This window comes from Melospiza melodia, chromosome 9, assembly GCF_035770615.1.
Source record: "Melospiza melodia melodia isolate bMelMel2 chromosome 9, bMelMel2.pri, whole genome shotgun sequence".
Classification (NCBI taxonomy): domain Eukaryota; kingdom Metazoa; phylum Chordata; class Aves; order Passeriformes; family Passerellidae; genus Melospiza; species Melospiza melodia.
Window position 1 is genome coordinate 8015452 of NC_086202.1, and position 18524 is coordinate 8033975.

At 39.9% G+C, this 18524-nt stretch overlaps 1 protein-coding gene across 13 annotated transcripts in view; it reads left to right on the plus strand.

The window, feature by feature from the left end:
• Positions 1–18524, plus strand: part of ABLIM1 (actin binding LIM protein 1) — a 190111-nt gene that overhangs the window by 97084 nt on the left and 74503 nt on the right. For all 13 annotated transcript variants that reach the window (XM_063163149.1, XM_063163161.1, XM_063163151.1 and 10 more), the window contains exons 3-4: positions 5497–5680; positions 7125–7234. In XM_063163149.1, coding sequence (XP_063019219.1) covers positions 5497–5680; positions 7125–7234 — 294 coding nt within the window. The remainder of the gene's footprint in view (positions 1–5496; positions 5681–7124; positions 7235–18524) is intronic.

Below are 18524 nucleotides of genomic sequence, written 5' to 3' on the forward strand. Positions count from 1 at the left end.
CTGAAGTGGATCCTTACTTTTCTCTTGGGGTTAGAATACTATTAATGACAAGTGATTGGTACCAATCTTAGTTTTGGGCTTGAGGTCTCTTCAGAGACCAAACATTTGACAGGAAATGAAATTAATTGCACTACTTGGCTGATGCTGATGAATGCTGACAGATGCCATGTCAGATTTTAAAAAGCTCCAGGATCCCTTTGGAAGTAGAGGAGCAGCAGGATGATTAACAGGTGCCTGATGAGCAGGGCAGAGCATCCTTACAAAAATACAGAAAGTTTCTTGGCTTTGTGGTCAGTGCATCCTTCATTTGCTTTTCTTGGATGAGGTTTGGCTTTGTTCTATCCTTAAACTCCTGGTTTGCTTATTTAAAATCTTATTAGAGAGATGTTTCCTCTAGATAGTTACAGTCAAGCCATCCGAGGCTAAGCTTTGACATTTTTCCACTGATTGCCTTTTCTCCAAGGTTCATTTCCCACAGACCTGTAAATGACTTTGATCTCCACCTCGTGCTTAATGTGAAAGGTATTTTAAATGGTTGAATGATTCCTGCCATTGTTTCCATCCTGGTGCAAAAACCACTGATATTTCAGTGGGGCAGTGGGGAAGCTGTCACGTTGCTGCACCACATACAGCTGCTGTTTGCTTGCTGTTGAGCTCAGGTATGAGCTGCTGGCTGCTGGATTGCTAGAAAGACTGAAAATCAGACAGGAGCAACTCCCAGTGCTGCATTATTTGTGTCTGCAGTGCTGGAGACTGAAGGCAGGGTCATGGCATTGGTTGGGAAGCTGACCAAGTTAAAACTGAGCTCATCTGAGACTCAGAATTCACTTTGGTTTCAGCTGAGTGAATGCTTGCATTGAATGCCCAGGGGTTTCAGTCAGGTGTCCCACTGAGAGCTGCCTGTGACATGGTTACAGCAGCACTCAGGGGGGTGCAGGCAGGGATTTCTGAGATAGCTGAGGTGGAGCATCAGGGATTTCCATGGGAAGAGGAGAAAGGCCTGACTGGAGGCTGGAGGATGCTTCCCAAGGGGATCTCTGACCAATTTAGGAGAAGAAGGGAGAAATAAAATCTTGTCTTTTGCTCAGGAGGTGTTTCAGCTGCTAAAGCTTTCCTCTACCCGATGCCAAGCATCATAAAAGCAGATTTTAAGGTCACCTGTATTTGTTCCATGGTCATGTACTTTGACTTAGCAGCAAGTTTCTTTTGTCAATCTGCTGAAATGAGAAGAGATTCCAGAACCACTGGACATAAAATAACTTCAATCAAAATGCATCTCTCATCAGTGGATGACAGAAAAAAATCTCCAGTGACAGGAGTGTGACAAATGGTCACTGGGATCTCTGTTACATCTTTTGCAAACTGCTGGATGCATTTCTTACTGGTGCCTTGCAATCTCCCTGCCAGGGTAGAGCTGCAGCACAGCTTCTGAGATTTACTGTTCTGTCTGCTTTTCTGATGATGCTTGGATGAATATTCATTCTTTAAATGAATAATGCCATCAAGAAAAGTGTTGGTAAGAGGAGTAAAAGGCAGAAGGAGACTTGGTTAATTTGAAATGCAGAAACTTTAAACGCTAATAAGAACTTGAACCTTGCTTTCATCAATATGGGATTTGTTAAACTCTTATGTGGAAAAGAAAAAAGAAACAGATTTTCCCTGTGTATTTTTTTGGATGTAGGTGATAAACTGAAACATTTCCAAATTCCTTTCTACCTTCAAACAAGAGATCCCTTATGTCCTAAGAATAACTGTTGCATGACTATTTCCCTGCTTGAAAACAGCACCATTATTCCATGAAGCTGAAAAATACAAGAAGGAAATAAAACCCCAACAGGAAATTGAATTTGCACCTTATTTAATGCACAGTAACAAAGTAGATCATTAGAATTTTCTTAATGAATAGCATTCACTTCTGCAGACTGAGAGCCCAGATTCACAGACTCTCCTGTGTGGGGTTTTTCCTTCAGTGCTGGAACAATTTTTACTTAACATTAACATGGAGTTCAACTCTCCCTGACAGCAAGGCTATGGAGATCCTAAATAATGCTCAGTAGGATAAAATCCTGCTTTTGTTCTCTTTGAAAAACTCTGATCTCTTCATTTTTTTTGTCATCACCATTAAAACTTGAAGTGACTCACCTTAAGAATGGCCCAGGTCCCTGGATCCACAGGCAGCTGGATTGCTCCTGCCCAGCCCAGATTTCCATGGCAGACCCTGGAGCTCTGGGAGCTGACAGCAGCCCTGGCAGTATCTCCAAGCTTTTTGTGCTCCAAGGATGCAAAACAGGAGCTCCAGAGAGTAGCTGAAGACAGAAAAAGCTGGTGGGTGGGTGTTTTCCTTGCAGTGGGAGGTAGAACTGTGCTCCAGCTTATTCCATTCATAAGAGAGGCAGGATAGTTTGTTTGGAATATGAAATTCTTTGATATACAGAGAGAAAAGCTGAGTTCCTCCAATAGCTTTTGAAGGTAATGGTTTCTTTTTTCATTTAAAGAAAAATGCTGGTTTGTTTTTTGTTTTTTTTTTTTTTTTGTCTCTATGCTTGTGGTACCTTAGGGAACAGAAATGCTCCCCAGAGTCTCCTGTTTCAGAAGGAGGGTTTTGGTCATGAGAAACAGAATTTCTCCCATGTTACTGAGCAGGAAGGATCTTGGGGAAATGCTTTTCTTTTGTAGAACTGTATCTCTGTGATGGATGTTTACAGAATGCCTCTTGCTTTTTGCCTTCTCAGACATGATATGTGCATCACTATTGGCTACACAAAGTAATTCTTTCATTTTTCCCATCCGTATAGGAATAAAATAGTTTTGTGTTTACAGTTAACTGCCATCATTTAGGTATAATTTTTTCTTTGATGACATGCTATGTGTACCACAGCAGTTGCATAGATCACACCATCAGAATGAGCTGTACATATGTAGAGTTCACAGCTGATTTCTCTTCACTGCCTCTGCTGCTCGAGGCATGAACAGTGGTGGGCATATGGGCTTTCTTTTTAATAAAAGACAATTGCAATTCCTCCCTTCTTTTTTGTGTTTTTTCTATAGTGGTCATAAATATGTGTGCTAAGGCAGTATGTGTCAGCTTGAGGGGATACATTGTCAGAGCCAGGACTTCTGCACAGTTGCAAAAAGAAGAAAAAAGAGCCGTTCAAATCCCTTCCCTGTTACAAACCACACTGTACATGGAGTGTGGCACAGCCACGTTTGTCCTTTCTGATTTGATCTCTGACTCAAAGTGAAAGCAGCCGGCTGGAATCACATTTTTCCAACCATGGCTGTTAACAGCCTGGGTGACCCTTGTTTTTCCCATGTAGCTTAAAGCTGTGATTAGTGATAGGGACACATGTGCTAAATTGACTGCAAAAATCCCTTGCAATGTGGAGTAGCCAGGGCTTGTTTGTAATTCTTGCAGATTGGTGTGTGTATGCCAGAGATGATGGATCTGCTGGGGGCTCCCATCATGAGCACCTCTGCTTGATTCCAAATTCATGGCTGGCCAGGGTGGGAGGATTTAACTCAGATATTCTGAATTATTTGCAGAATGAGTTAGAGATTGGGTAGAAAGAAGACTTCATGAGGAAAAGGGCAGTAGAAAGAGATTCTTTCTGACAATTGCTGTCTGTAAAAGACTTGTGAAATATTAAGCCCCCATTTTCATTGATAGGCTTGAATCCCTGGGGTAGAGCCTAATAACTGTGAATGCATGAACTCTTTCCTTCCAATTCTGTAGTAATTTTTGCTAACAGTCATCTGCCACTTCTTTATGATGCTGAAGCTGGGTTTTCAGAAGCAGCTAGAACAGAGGTGGTATTCAAAGTTACATTTGATCATCCAGAGCCTTGCCTAGGCAGGTAAAGGGGGCCGCAGAGACCAAATGAGTTCTTCAAAAAATGACTCTTTTGGTAAAATTCATACCAAAGAGCATGAGAGTTCATACATGCAGCTCCTGAGGCAGATCCAGCTGCACACTGAGCATCTTCAGCTTGAGGCTGAAAAATAGATATACTTGGATGTTAAAGCCACAAGGTGAATTACAAACTAGGATTTAAATAATCACACAGACATGTGAGTACTCCATAGCACTTCACGAAGTTTAGCATCTTTTAAACATTAAAGTAGAATTCTCCATTTCTACATGATTTAATGGTAAGGATCTGCCCAAAGTAACTTAGAGAAGCAAACTTATTGTAAGTAGGTTTTCCACTGGACCTCCAGTAGGAAATTGTGGTGTAGAGGTTGCCTGTACATTCTGCCTAACAGGATATTTTACTGTTAATTTGAAAATAATATTTTAAACAAAACAGAGATCAGTAGAAGAAAATAAGGACTGAATTTTTTTTCTGGATGTTTACCTAAAAAAACCATTTTGGAACCTTCTGCAGCATTTTAACAGAGCCTTAACAGTAGTTCTTTGTAATTCTCCTCAGTCACTCATAATTGAGTTTTGGCTGCTTGTGGATTTAATGTCACCATGAAATGTAATTTGTTTGCACATGGAATATTATCACTGTCTATGCAGAAATGTGAAACTGGAAAAAGGCTGGTCCTGATACTGCTTTCCTTCTAAGCTGCATTTGAGTTCTGTTTATTGTTTTTCTATTAATTATTGTTACAGTAGCAGTCATTAGACCTCCAGGGCTGGGCAACAGACAAAGGAAATTTACAATTCCTGCCCCAAATGCCTTGCAATTTTAATTTTCAAGGCAGGTAGCTAGTAAGATACTAGCCCATTATAACAGCACTGAGGATGAATATTGAGTACACAATAATGTGCTTGGGACTTGTGGCAGAAAGAGGAATTGAACCCACTCCCCCTGATAATCTTCTGTATTTCATATTTTAATATTTCAAGGACTGTGTAACTGCAAGGACCTGGTGTACTGCTTATTTATTTTTCCTTAATACTCAGAATCCCTGATATTGAATATTTCTGATATTTGATCAGAAGATACTTGAATCTGATGAAGGGGGATGAGATGGCATTCCTTGGAGAGTTAAGTTAACATGCTAGAGTGCTGTGAAGAGTGGTTTCTCTTACTGAATTACACAGATACAGCAATATACAGAGGAGCAGGAGGAGGGCCAGAAACCAAAGTGCCTGGGAGGAGCTGGGTATAAATTTTTGGTGGTACAGGGGAACACTAAATAGGTAGTTTTGAGTTCTTTGTTCCACCCAAGCTAAAGGCACTGTGTGAAATTCAATCTCCCATGGCACTTTCTCTTAATGGGATTTGGCTGTTAGAGGTAGAATTGATTTCTGTCTTTGGATTGACCAGAAATGCCAATGCAGGACTCTGAATATTTTCTCAAAGCAAAGCAGGCACCTGGTTGTGATGTGTTCTGGTTTGAGTGAATAGGCATTTCACAGAGGAAAAACTGCCAAGTCACAGAAATCCTTGACTGGCTCTTCACCCTTGTACTGATACAATTGAGCAGCTGACATCCTTAGCAGTGATATTTTTCTAATCTGTGTGGCTTGTTTTTTGATTCCAGTGTGTGGCTGTGACCTGGCACAAGGAGGCTTTTTTATAAAGAATGGAGAATATCTGTGCACCTTGGACTACCAGCGCATGTACGGCACCCGCTGCAACGGCTGCGGGGAGTTCGTGGAGGGCGAGGTGGTGACAGCTCTGGGGAAAACTTACCATCCAAGCTGCTTTGCCTGCACTGTCTGCAAGTAAGTGATCCCTTCACACAACATGGCAGGAGCCCAGTTCAAGGAAAACACAAGGAGAGGTGTTGCCATCAGAACCGAGTCTCAAGACAGATTTCTCTTGAGAACGCATTTATTTCATTATAGATCTGCTGTGGATCTGACTTTAAAAGTCTTGAAAATGCCTCTCATTTATATGGGGGACATGGCTTTTTTATGACATGTAGTTCCCTGTTCTCAGACAGTTAGTCTCATGTCTGAAAGAATTAATTATCAGGCTTACACACTGAGATAATGATGTGAGTTCAGGTGATCAGCCCAGCTTGGTGGGAGAAATGAAGTGCAGCAAAATTCTGGATGCTGCATTTGAGCTCTGAGGACAGTCCAAAGTAAGAGCATGTGGCTTTGGGATTACTGGGATTCCCCCTCTTCCCAAATACTCTTTCTTGTCCCCAGTAAGAGAACCAGTCTTCAGTTCTGCAGCAAATAAGGAGTTAGCTTAGGCTCTGTGCATCAGAGAAAGGTGACATTTTAAACTCCTATCTCTGATAAGTAGTTGAAGTACTCTGTCCTTTAGCCTGGTACATTTTTCAAGCCCTTTTCTATTGAAAGAATTTTGATTGTTTTCTGTTTTAAATAGGGTGTGCGTTTCCTGCATTTTGATAATCATACAATGTATACATTGCAGTTTTATTTCCCAGGGACAGTGTGAAACATGACAACAATTTTCTGTACATTGACTTGCATCAATCTTTTTATGTTGAATGAACAAAAGATGAGTCTTTGAAATAGATTAATGAAATTCAGTATTTCTGCTGATTTATTTTTGGCCCACTTAGAGATGGCAGTGGAAAGGAAACCACGCCTGTAACATTTTGCTCTGTTGAAATCAGCAGTAGATTTGCTGAGCAGTTTTGGAGTGAGGTGGGGGTCTGCACTCAGCAGTTAACACTCCTTATTAAAGATTTGGAGCTATTAAATGTTGTTCATCCTCTGATTTAGGCACCAAATAAGAGTTAACAGCAATGTCAACTTCTGCCTAACACACATTCTTAACATTTATGAGTGACTAGCTCCACATTCCTTCACCAACCTCAAGAACAGTTCTAATTCTTTGAGTTCTCTTCTGTATCATTTGCTATCCACAACATCAAGCTGAGACCATCATAAATGTAGGTGTTGTGTCTTAGCAGATTTCACTGTCTCCGCTATTCAGATAAAATATGTTTGATAATCTTTTTAAAATGAAAATACAAGGCAAGTCTAACCTCTGCTCTGCTTGCCTCCATGGATTGGATTTCTTCCAGTGCCTGGCTTTGCCAAGGCCACATTGCAGAAACTATTTGGCCTGAGTTTCTGTAAAATATTGATTGCGCTGGAGGAGGGCAGAAAAATCAAGGCATGGGGAACAGAGGAAAATCTCTGGCATAACCTTTGCAAAAATACATTTTTCTCTTGAACTTTCCAGGCGTCCGTTTCCACCAGGAGATCGGGTTACCTTTAATGGAAGGGACTGTCTGTGTCAGATGTGTGCTCAGCCGATGTCCTCCAGCCCCAGAGAGCTGTGTGCCTCCAGCAGTAAGTTGCCATCTCATTCCTGAAGCCTCTCACTTTTCCAGGCTCATCAACATTTGATTGAAACTAACATAATGCAGTCTTTTGGTGTTTTTATTTTTATTTGCATTTAGAAAAGTGAACTATGTTGAGAATTTCTGTGTCGGTTTTTTTCCTCTTCATTAAGTGCCTGTTACTACAGATGGGAAGAGACACTTAGACATTTCAATGTGGAAAAATGACTTTTCCCCAGTGACTAGATTTTTTAAAAGATTTTTTTTTAAATTTTGCTTTGACAAGCACCAGAATAGTATTTAAGTGATAAATCCTGTGGTTTCAAAGTTGATAGAGTCTATTTCTTTAATGTATGATTGTGCAAGTTTAAGTATTCAAAAGAGGATGAAGTCAGAGGAAATTAATTTTCTTCTCCTATTTAAGAATTCAATTAAATTATCCTTTAAAAGGAGTATCTCCAGGATTATGCTTCCAGTAGACTGATGCCACAATGATACTGTGATCAGAACCTCAGGAAACCATTATAAAAGACACAGGAAGCAAATTAAAGGGAAAGATAGAGCATAAAGGAAGTTTGGGAGGCAAGTTAAGTTGGCTTGCTGTTGGGTTTTAACACTTTTAAAAGGTAATTTGTAAATTACTGATATTAATCTCTGCCACTGGTAGTTAAGTTTTGTTAATCTTTGGGGGTTTCTTTCTCTGACTGCTGGATTGTACTCAGCACTCAGTGTGGTTTTGTAAATCAAAATGGTTGCAGCTTTCCTTGTGACACTGGGTGGTTTTCCTTCAGGGAGAAACTGTGTATGTTCTCTTGCTACCTGGCTTTGAGATCCTGGGATTATAAAGTGCTATGGAAAGACAAAGATGGATAATGTTTGTGCTCACTGGATGAGTCCAGTGAATCTCAGGATATCTGATTTGCCTGAGAACATGTAATCAAACCCTTAGACAAAGGGAAAATGAGAGACTTTATTTGTTATTGTTCCTCTCTGTCTGGGAAGTAATGCTTTTCCACTATAATTGTAGATTTGCAACTGAAAATGCACAGGCCTAATCAGCTAAGGAAGAATTTAAGGAACCTGTAAAACGGCTTAGAAGACTTAAAAAGCAACATACAAATTTATGAGGGACTTCAGGCACCAAGAGAATCCTTCTGAGACAGAGGAATGATGTGAAAATTGATATTAGGGGGGCAAAATTGACAAGGAGCTGCAAGGCACAGGGACCTTGGACAGTACTGACATTTTTTTTCCAAGCATGCCAGAGCATAGAGGAATCTGGACCTGGCTCTCCAGAGGTGGCACACCTGTGTAGCAGAGTGGCACTTGCCTCATGCCTGACTCCAGGTGCCAGAATGGCCCTCGACAATGTCAGGTTAACCTTGTCTGATACTTAGCAAGCCAGAGAGCTGGACAGCCACTTCCCCACAGCCATGCTCTCTACTGGAATTACTTCTTGGCTTCCACACTTCCATAGGTAGCAAAGATTATAAAACAACATTTTGTGTGACTTGTGATGAGATTATTGGGGTTTTTAATCATATTTGTGTCCTGCTGACAAACTGGTTTGCCAGTACACAGCTAGAGAGCTCCTGCTCTCAACAGCTTAGAGTGCACTGCTTTGAAATCTGTAGGCACTGCTATGGTACATCTTGTTCTTCTGTGAACTTGCAGAAATGTGTAGTATAGAGTTTCAGGTTGTTTTAGTGCAAAACTCTCCAAACAGACAAATAAAAATGAGAACAGCTTACGTTACATGTTCAGAACTAATCAATTTTTTAAAAATCAATGAAGCATCCTCTGTCTTCAAGGATTTGCCTGTTGCTGCTTTAACTTTGTGCAAAAGTTGACTTAGATACAGAAAAGTATCTTGCTGGCACCAGAGAGTTAATTTTAATTAGTGTAAAGTATTTCAGATTACTTCCAGGTTTCTCCTGCTGGCTAATACACACATAATTTTTTTCAAAAGCTTTGCCATTTTTTGAAAGGATTTTTTAAAATACAAATTCTTTTAGGAGAGTCTCTGATTCACACTATGCATCTATTTCATATCCTATACTGCTTTCAGCTTCCCATGATTACTTTCAAGTACATCACTAGAGGAGACTTTCCTTAAAACAAGGCAAGTTGGAGGGAATTCAGTAGACTGCAAATAGATCAGGTTTGATTGCTTGGTGTAATGTGAAAGGAAGCCTTCTATCCTAGAATGTCTGCATTAATGCTGACATGCCATTTTCCAGTGTCTATTACTTCACACAAATGAAAACTTACTGACAGCTTTGCTTGGATGATTTCAAGGAAAATCAAATGTGTCTGAATACAAGGGTTAACATCTTGAATAACATGAACCTGACAATTGTTACACTCTACTGTAGTGCACAGCAGTCAAAATCAGATGGGAAAAATACTAAATAATTATTTTTTTTCAGTATTAGTTGGGTCCATAGTACTTATGTACCTCATTTATATTAGTAATATATTTCTTTCACTGTATATGTGTTACCTGAAATTGTAGCTATTTTCTTGAAGAACCAATTCAGTGACTCTATTTTTATTCTAAATTTTTAAAATTCAAATGCAGTAGAGTAATCATAATTTATAATTTAATCAATCCTATTCCTTGGCTGCTGCTAGAAATACACAGTGCACTAAGTTTGGGATCTTCATTCATTCAGCAGGAAATCTAATAACAAATACCTGTAAATCACTTTGCAGACAAATGAAATGAGTGGTGTTTGGTTTTGTTATTGTTTTATTTCATATGACAGCTTGATAAATGGCATGTGAACTCTAAAGCAAAGTGACTGGGACAGATGTAGAGCAGCACAGAAACAGGGGACAAGTAGATAACACTGACTAGAAGTGAGGTGTTGATGCCTTGGATAGTTCAGGGCTTTCAAGATTCTGTCAAAAGACATGAAATTCTTTTCTTTGGGGCCCAATAAAGGAGTAACGCAATAATATATCCTAGTAATTGCCATTTATGTTTTAAGCAGTGCCCAGGTTTTGTATTCAGTATCATGATTGCCTGATTTGTACTCTCTCTAGTTCTTTCTGTTGGGTTCTGGCTGCATGGTAACACACTGTGTTTAAGATCCATGTTGTCTCTCCAGAAAACCAGTTGTGCAGGCACCTGTTATTTCTAAATTTTGGGCAAAACTGTAACTGTGCAGTGGCATTAAATGCCTTCCTTTAGGGCATTTATCAGTGAATTCTCCCCAAGGCAGCTGGTAAATGAACTGATGCAGACTTTGAAAAGTCTCCAGTTTAGTCAGACCTTAATTTTTATAAAGTACCACGCTGGCTTCTATTTTTTCCTGAATGCACCTGAGGTGTTGTGAGAAGTCCAGCTGAGAGCAGAGCAGCTGTACAGAGATCCCCTCACCTGGACAGGCACAGGAGTGGTGCCAGCAGGCTGTGCAGCTCGAGCCAGCACTCTTCTGGCCCAGGCATCATCTTTGGAATCCAGAAGAGACTACACATGTCTTTGAATGTGGTTTAGTCCCTCTTCCTCAAGCAGAGGTTTTTTTTTTTTCCTTGAGAAATTCACTATTCCCACAATAAAGCAATAAGAATGCTGTGTCATTTTGTATGAGGTTGAGCCCTTTCTCTGTTGGTTCATTATCTGAGTGCTGGTCTGGAAGTTTTCATTATTTCTGATTATCTGTTTGCTGAAACATTGGATCATTTTAGTGATGTACATGAACTAGCTAAGAAATTGCCTTTCAAGTGAAACGTGTGTTTCCTGGGACAAACCTCCCTGTCCAAAAGAAACTGAAGCATTCCAATCACCTAACAGGAGTTTTCATTTTGAAAAATTTATCTTTCAAAATGGTGACCAAGACTTCCACCATTGTTTCTTTTCAGTGAAATAGAAACTCGTGTCCTAATAAATGCCAGTGGTGATATGTCACTGACATATTCTGTGAAAATCCTTTCCCTAGGATTTTTCTCCTGAGAAGCTGAGAAGCCTCAGAAAAGAAATGTAAACAATAACTATCTGATGGCTGTGGAATGTGGTTTGGAGGTTGCTTACAAACAGTGCATCTTTGGTTCCATGAGGATTGTTTTTACTTGGTGACCAATCATGGTCCAGCTGTGTCGGACCCTCTGGTCCGTCACAAGATTTTATTATTCATTCCTTTCTAGCTTTCTGATGTCTCCTTTCTCTGTCTTCAATGTAGTTTTAGTATATAATTATAATATCATATAATATCATATCATGAAATAATAAATCAGCCTTCTGAAACATGAAGTCAAGATTCTCATCTCTTACTCATCCTGGGGACCCTCAAACACCACCACAGAGATACAGTTTGGCAAGGAGCAGAGGGAAGATATTTCAATTTCCCTTTCTTTGTAAGAGTCTCTCCTGTGAGTACAGAGCACTGCAGTACAGCCAAGAGCTGGACCAGAGTTTCCAAACTGAGTGTTCCATGGATAATCCTGGTGCAGCTGTTCCCTGAGCAGCCGGCATCCACGAGGAGATTTCACATCGTGTTTTGTGTCTTTGTCCTTGTCTGCTCTGCACATTATGTTCTGGCTCTTTGGGACAAATGCTTTCATGCCTATCAGTACAGAGTCTTACAGGGTTGGATTTGGCCTCACAACTGGGGATCTTTGCTCTATTGTGATATAAATAATAAGCTTAATGCTTAATGGACTTGTGGGGAAAAGGTGTCTTTGCTAATTATTCAATAGCCTTATCTCTTTGAAAAAGATGCAGGCAGTAAAATTCCCAGTAAATAACTGAAAGTTCCAGCAAGGTTCTGGAAATACTGAAGTAAAGCAGAGCCAACATACCATACCTGCTGGAGGAGGAGGAGATGGGAAAGAAAAAACAGAAACCATCTTTTGCCTCACTGCCCAGAAAAGTGGCAGGAAAGTGAGCTGGTATTTAAAACAACAGAGCATCAAAATGGAGAAGCAAATTTACTTTGCAGTGCTCCTTAAAAGGCTCTTTAATTCTTAATGCAGTCCTATAGTCAGGACATAACTGTCCTTTCATTAGATAAAAATATAAGTGATTGCTGCCTCAGAGCTGATGTATAAGCATCACAAAGTTCTCCATTAGAAATTAGCTAAAATAGATGCAAAATTCCTTTTAATCATTGTTCTTGGGAAAGGCCTGCAGCTTGGGTTTGTAACTGTTCAGGCACATTTGACTAATTTTTCATTATTTTGTTCTTCATATTTTTTTCCTGGAGCTCTCTGAAAACTCCTTCAATTCCACAGAGAATTTAAAAGTGCAGGGGAAAGTTGGCTGACCGTTGCTAAGCAAGATATCTGCAGTGATTTTAAAAGGTGTTGAGCAACATCCAACACATGATTTTGAGCTTATTCTTAGGAAATATTCTCCAGTTTCACACTGTGGCAAAGCTGCACAGGTACTTGGCACAGGTGGGGATGGGCCTTGTGAGAGACACTGAGCTCCCTTTGTCTTCAGGAACATTCACCCACAATATCCACAACTTCAGTGAGGACCCTGGGGAACTTAGAGAGGCTCAGCAGTTTTGATTGTGAACATGCATTTTTAAATAACAATTTTTTAAATTTTTGAGCCTAAAGCATTTAATATTTATTTGTGCTGTAACACAAAAACTTTGTCATTTCATTTTTGGCTTGTCTGTTTACATCAGCAGAAGCACTCCTGTATCTCTGTGGCATTCAAGCCTGTGTTCAGCTACTGGAGATTCAGTTGAGGATTTTGGGAGCTAGGCAGAAGAGGCACACATTGTCCCATATCTCTCTTTTTTTTTCTGTTTACCATAGAATAAAAGCATACTATGGACATCACTGTTGATTGGTTTCAAACACTGATTTAAATCATTGATTTTAATCATGGTTTGTTCAATAACCTAGGAAACCTTGATTAGACTGACTGATTGTAACCTTGTATTACATTTAGATTTTTAATTATAAAATACTAATTGATAAACATGAGGGTACTTCATATCTGTACACAACTGCTTAACCTAATATAGCTCTGCATAAAGTCATCATATTATTTAACATCTATATTTTTCCCTAACAACTATTTTTGCTAATGAGTTGTCAAACTCTATTTGAATGGAAGTTGAAATTTTATTTAGAATGCATAAAGTATCTGTGGATATTTTTTACTTTCAGAAATTTGCTAGATACATGAAGAATGTAAATGAATTAAAATATATTACAGTTTTTGAATTCATATTTTTCAAGAGTCTGTAGCTTATGAAACTATTTACTTTGGATCTCCATGACCTCAAAAATTTTGAAAGTGGGACATTTTATATACCCCAATTTTAAATATGAGAAGGGAAGCAAGTTTATTCTCTGTGTTTTCAGATCCCACTCCTAACTCCGATTTATTTAATACTTTAAATTTTAAATTAAATCCTTTAATTTTTTAAATGTCACTATTTAATTCTCCATTTCTTTAGGCTGAAATTGATTGTAATAACCTTGCAGGGCAGCTTCATTTATGACTTAATACACCATATAGTGGGTCCAAAATTTTACCCCATCCCTCCCTTTAAGAATAAAAGAAACAAATCAATGTTCATGACATGATAAAAGTTCAAGAAATTATGCAAACCCAAGCAGAGTTCCTTTCTGGCAAAAGCCATTAGATTGTGCCTAAGAATATGCAATTCTTTTAATGACACTGGCCAATTTGTATGATTGTTTCAAGATGATTTATTCTTTTGAAGAATGCTTGCAGTTTTTGAAACATTTTCATAATTTGAATTACTTTCTAGGATTAATTTTATTTCATTTTATGTCCTCACTCAGAAAAATGGGTGAATTACTCAAGTAGCCTCCATTTGCACAGCTATTTCCTAGTTTATAAGGACTGGTATTTTAATGCTGCTTGATAAATTGTGTTTAATCCTTCTCTGGAGGAACAGAAGCTTTGTTAGAAACGTGACCCCTGGGTAATAGAGATAGAGCAGCAACTGTATTTAAAATATAGCTGTGGCAGGGCAGGAAGTTTCTGATTTATGAGTTTTCTGTCAGAAAATTCCTTTCAAAAAAATTACCGTTCTTCAGGAAGATGTTTGCCGTCCAGTTTCCCCATTTCTTTTGGATAGTTTTGTGTTGTAGTAAATTGGACAGTGCTAAATATGTGTCAGTTCTTACTTGCCTGTGTGTAACCCCATCTTGAACTTGGCAATCAAAACACATCCATGTCCTTAGGTTGTACTGGAGGAGTGCTACTCCAGAGCTAATTCCAGAGGAAGTTCTGGGGGAGGTGCAAGGAATTCCTCAGTAAATGGGTGTTGCATGAGCAGGGATCACTGGCTTGGAGAACACAACCATAGAGGAGATCCCCAGGGACAGGAGTGTCTGGGAATTGTCATGGTCAGAAAGCCTGCCAGGTAGCAAGTCAGGAATCAGAGGTCACTTCAAAAGAATGTGAAAAGGGAAGTAGCTAGACCTTGGTTTGCCATATGTTATACAGACATAAAAACCTTCCTAAAGGTTGTCATAAGTTTCATTCCTATTTTGGGGAGTTTGCACCCTGTTGGAATTGCTTGTTTTCCTAGAGTAACAGTTGAAAATTATCCAAAATAATCTGCAAATGAAGAGACACAATGTGCTGTCCATGAACTGGGTATTAAACAATGAAGCTCTGAGATAATGGTGGAGTTCCCTTGGGATACTGTGAGTGGGAACTGTGACTTTGAATTCTGAGTACTGAAATGAGGTAAAAGAAATGATGGGATAAAGGACTGACCTCAGCTTATATGTACCTGGTCCTGGTTTATCCTTTAGAGTAGTTTTACAGATGGGGCTCTGGGGCTGCTGGGATGGGAAGAAACCCAAAAGCTTTATCTTTGTTTCATAGGACACTTAAAAATTCTTCTCTTTCATTGTGTATATTTGCTCTTTCTTCCTCCTCCTGTTTCATCCACCCTCTTATTCTCAGTTGAGATACCTGTGTGAAAGATTGGGTTGAAGAGGGAAGTGGGATTGGTTAACTTGGTGATACAGTTTTTTCAGGGACAGTTTGCTGTAGTAATGTGTCAGAAGGTCATTTGGTTTGGTCTCCCTTGGGAATGAGGAGTAGAAAGATGTGGAAATGAGGAATTGCCTTTCTCTGTTAAACACTTAAATCAATACAGACCCAACTGGGGGTGGGGAAGAGCATTAAACCTTCTGAATCACTTCAGATCAAATCAGGTGATGAAACAGCAATTTGCAGTAATCACAGAATCACTGAGGTTGGAAAAGGTCTTTGAGATCATTGAGTCCAGCTTTTGCCCCAATACCACTGTGCCAACCAGACCATGACACTGAGTGACACATCCAGGCTTTCCTTAATCAGCTCCAGGGATGGCAGCTCCAGCACCTCCCCAGGCACTCCATTCCATTCCAGTGTCTAATCACACTTACTCTGAGGAAATTCTTCCTAATGTCCAACACAAACCTACCCTGGTGCAATTTAGATCGTGAATAAAGATATTAAACAGGACTGGGCCCCATCCTGGCCCCTGGGGGACAGCACTAGGGACTGGTCTAATGATACATCCAAGATGTACAACAACGTGTCTCTTAAACAGACAAGTCAGTGCTGGGCCCTCAGATGCTTCCAGGGACTTGTGCTGCAAGCCAAGAATGCCAGTTCATGCCATTGGGATTTCTTTCCCTATTTAATCAACTAAAATAGTTTTATTTTCTCTAACTACTTGTTTTGAAAATATCAGTTTTTCCCAACTTGCCATTTATAATAAACTGTCAAAGCTATACTGCACTTCCCATGGGAAATTTATTTCCCTCCATTGTATGAGCCCAGCCTCTTATTGTTAGATTTCAAGAGTACAAGGCTGCTTATGTGGGTTTGTTTTGCCTTCAGCAAAAGGGCAATAGTGAATTTGTTCTGACAAACATTTCCCATCCTTGCAGTGGCAAAGAGAAGGGGTTTGGCAGCAGATTTCCTGAGTTACATGCTCAGATTGAAATCCTGCACATAAAATTCCCAATATTGTATGTCCTTCTCTGACTTCCAGAACTTAGCACAGCCTCAGTGACCAAATGGTTATGCTTTAAACTTTGAAAACATTTGTCATGCTGTGAACATGGTGAGTTTGTATTTTTAGCTTTGACAGAAATATCTTGAAGATCTGGAAAAGCCGGCATGATATCATTAAACCTTTCAATTTTAAAGCAAGGCTTTAGAAGGTGTTGCCTGCTCTGTTGTTAAAGGATGACTGAGAAAAAACAGTGGTCTCCCTACCTCTATGAGAAATTGTAATTGCACAACCTTCAAATTGCCACAGAAGAATTACTGGGATATAAGTTGTTTTTCAAGGTGACTAAGAGCTATTTATACGGAAGAGATTTCTTGACCTTGACTCCAGTGATCATATTTGCCTCTTTCATCACTTGCAAATCACTGCCTCTTTAGGTCCAGCTATGTGTGACAATGTATTTCAGTGTAAGTCCAATGAAAACTTATTGTTTCTTTTAGGTATTAAAATAATAACAGAAATCCCTCCCAGTTCTTCCCTGCTTTTCCTGTTTCAGAACAGAAACCTGCTGGTGCTTTGTAAAGCTCGTTTATCAATGTTTGATAAGGAGGGGAAATAGTTACAGAGAGTGTAATGAGAGCACAAAATACCTGTGACCTGTGGGGGTTTGTGGCAGCTTCAGACTTTATCTATTAGATATGTGATGGCCATCAGGATTGAAATGAACTCTTTGGTGACTTAATTAAATCAGTCTGCTATTAGCTTTGTGCACAAAGCTAACCCTGCATGGAGCAGAGCTGGTGTCATCATTCACATGCCTTTGCATATCCCTCTTTATTAGGACCAAAGCACACAGAGATGGTTTCTCCTTCAAAAATCATATGGGGTGAGCAGAGAATGTGGGATAAAGAATATTTGCTATTAAATTTGTAAAGCAATCCCCATGGGAGTGGGTAAAGTCCTACTCTGTGTGCTGAGGGTTAATCCCAGGGCTGCATCAGCTCTGAGCTCACCTGTGCACTATTGGCTGAGAGCAGGGGAGGGAGGCAAAGGCAGAAAATCCACTGCTTAATTTAGACAGTGACAAATGGCTTGCTGTGCAGGATGCTTCACTCCTGGATGTCTGGGGTGGTGCAGATGCTAAAAAGGGAAACACATTTTCTCATATCTTTACAAGCAAGGTGTCATGGGTGGCAGCACAGCCTGACATGTGTCTTTTAGTGGGGCTGCAAAAGGTGGTGGCAGAGTGGAGGTCTAAATCATATATTATATTATATTATAGTGGCGTGCCCTGTCCCCCATACTTTGCCATGCTTTTGGGCTGGCTGACTCCACAGCACAGTTCCTTTGTCCAGGCATTTTGTTTTGTACCCAGACATGTCAAACATGACATATATCTAAGTGCTCTCTGCATTTTCACCAGCACGCTGCACTGTCCGCCTCCTCCTCCATGTTGTCTTGGCACTGCTGAATGTGTCATGTGCAAGGAGTGGCAGTGAGGAAGAATCCAGGTGATGTGGCAAAAAGAAGATGCAAGAAAGCTCAGATTCAAGGGGTGCAGTCTGTTAGAGCCAGGTGGGAAACCAGAGAGCACCATGGTGGGAACCATTGTGCACAAATTCAGGAGGAATTGTCAGGTTTTTCAGTCTGCTCTGGCATATGGTTGTGGACCTCTGTTCTTACCTCACAGCCTTTTTATTTGCAGCATGTGCTAGTTATAGGTTAGACAGATACAGATTGTGCTTAATGTGATACTGAGCTCCTGCCTGCATACCCTGGTGACATTCAGCCAAGGGCTTAAATGTGCCTCATGCAGGCCTGAGATCATAATGGCTTTTATTTGTAGAATTTGGATGAACAAATGGTCTTTTCTTAGCCCAGCCCAGCCTTATTCATGTTCTATTTTAGGAGATAATGATAATTGCAAGCTTTTCATGTATATACCAACAGTTTTGTCAGAATTAAAATCAGATTTATTTAAAAGCCATCTCAGCCTAATACAGCAGCACTGGGCTGTTAGTTTACTTTGCTTCTAGACATTCAATGTGTCTGTTGTATTAGCAGAATGGAAATGATGTTAATTTCCTTTTGCAAAACACTTCAAGGAACCCAGAAAGAGTGTAGATGTCACTGGTGCTATAGAATAATAAAAGGATGTTGCCAACCCCTGTATTAAACATGAGCACAATGCTAAGTCTGATGCTCAGACTTACTGTGATTTGGCTTACAAAGAAGCAATTAAACAGTCAGAGGTAGTCCATGGATCCCTGCTTCCCCCAGGTATTGGGTATTGACATCAATAAAGAAGCTGGACTAGGTAGACCTTTTGTGTAAGGCAGTTTCTCT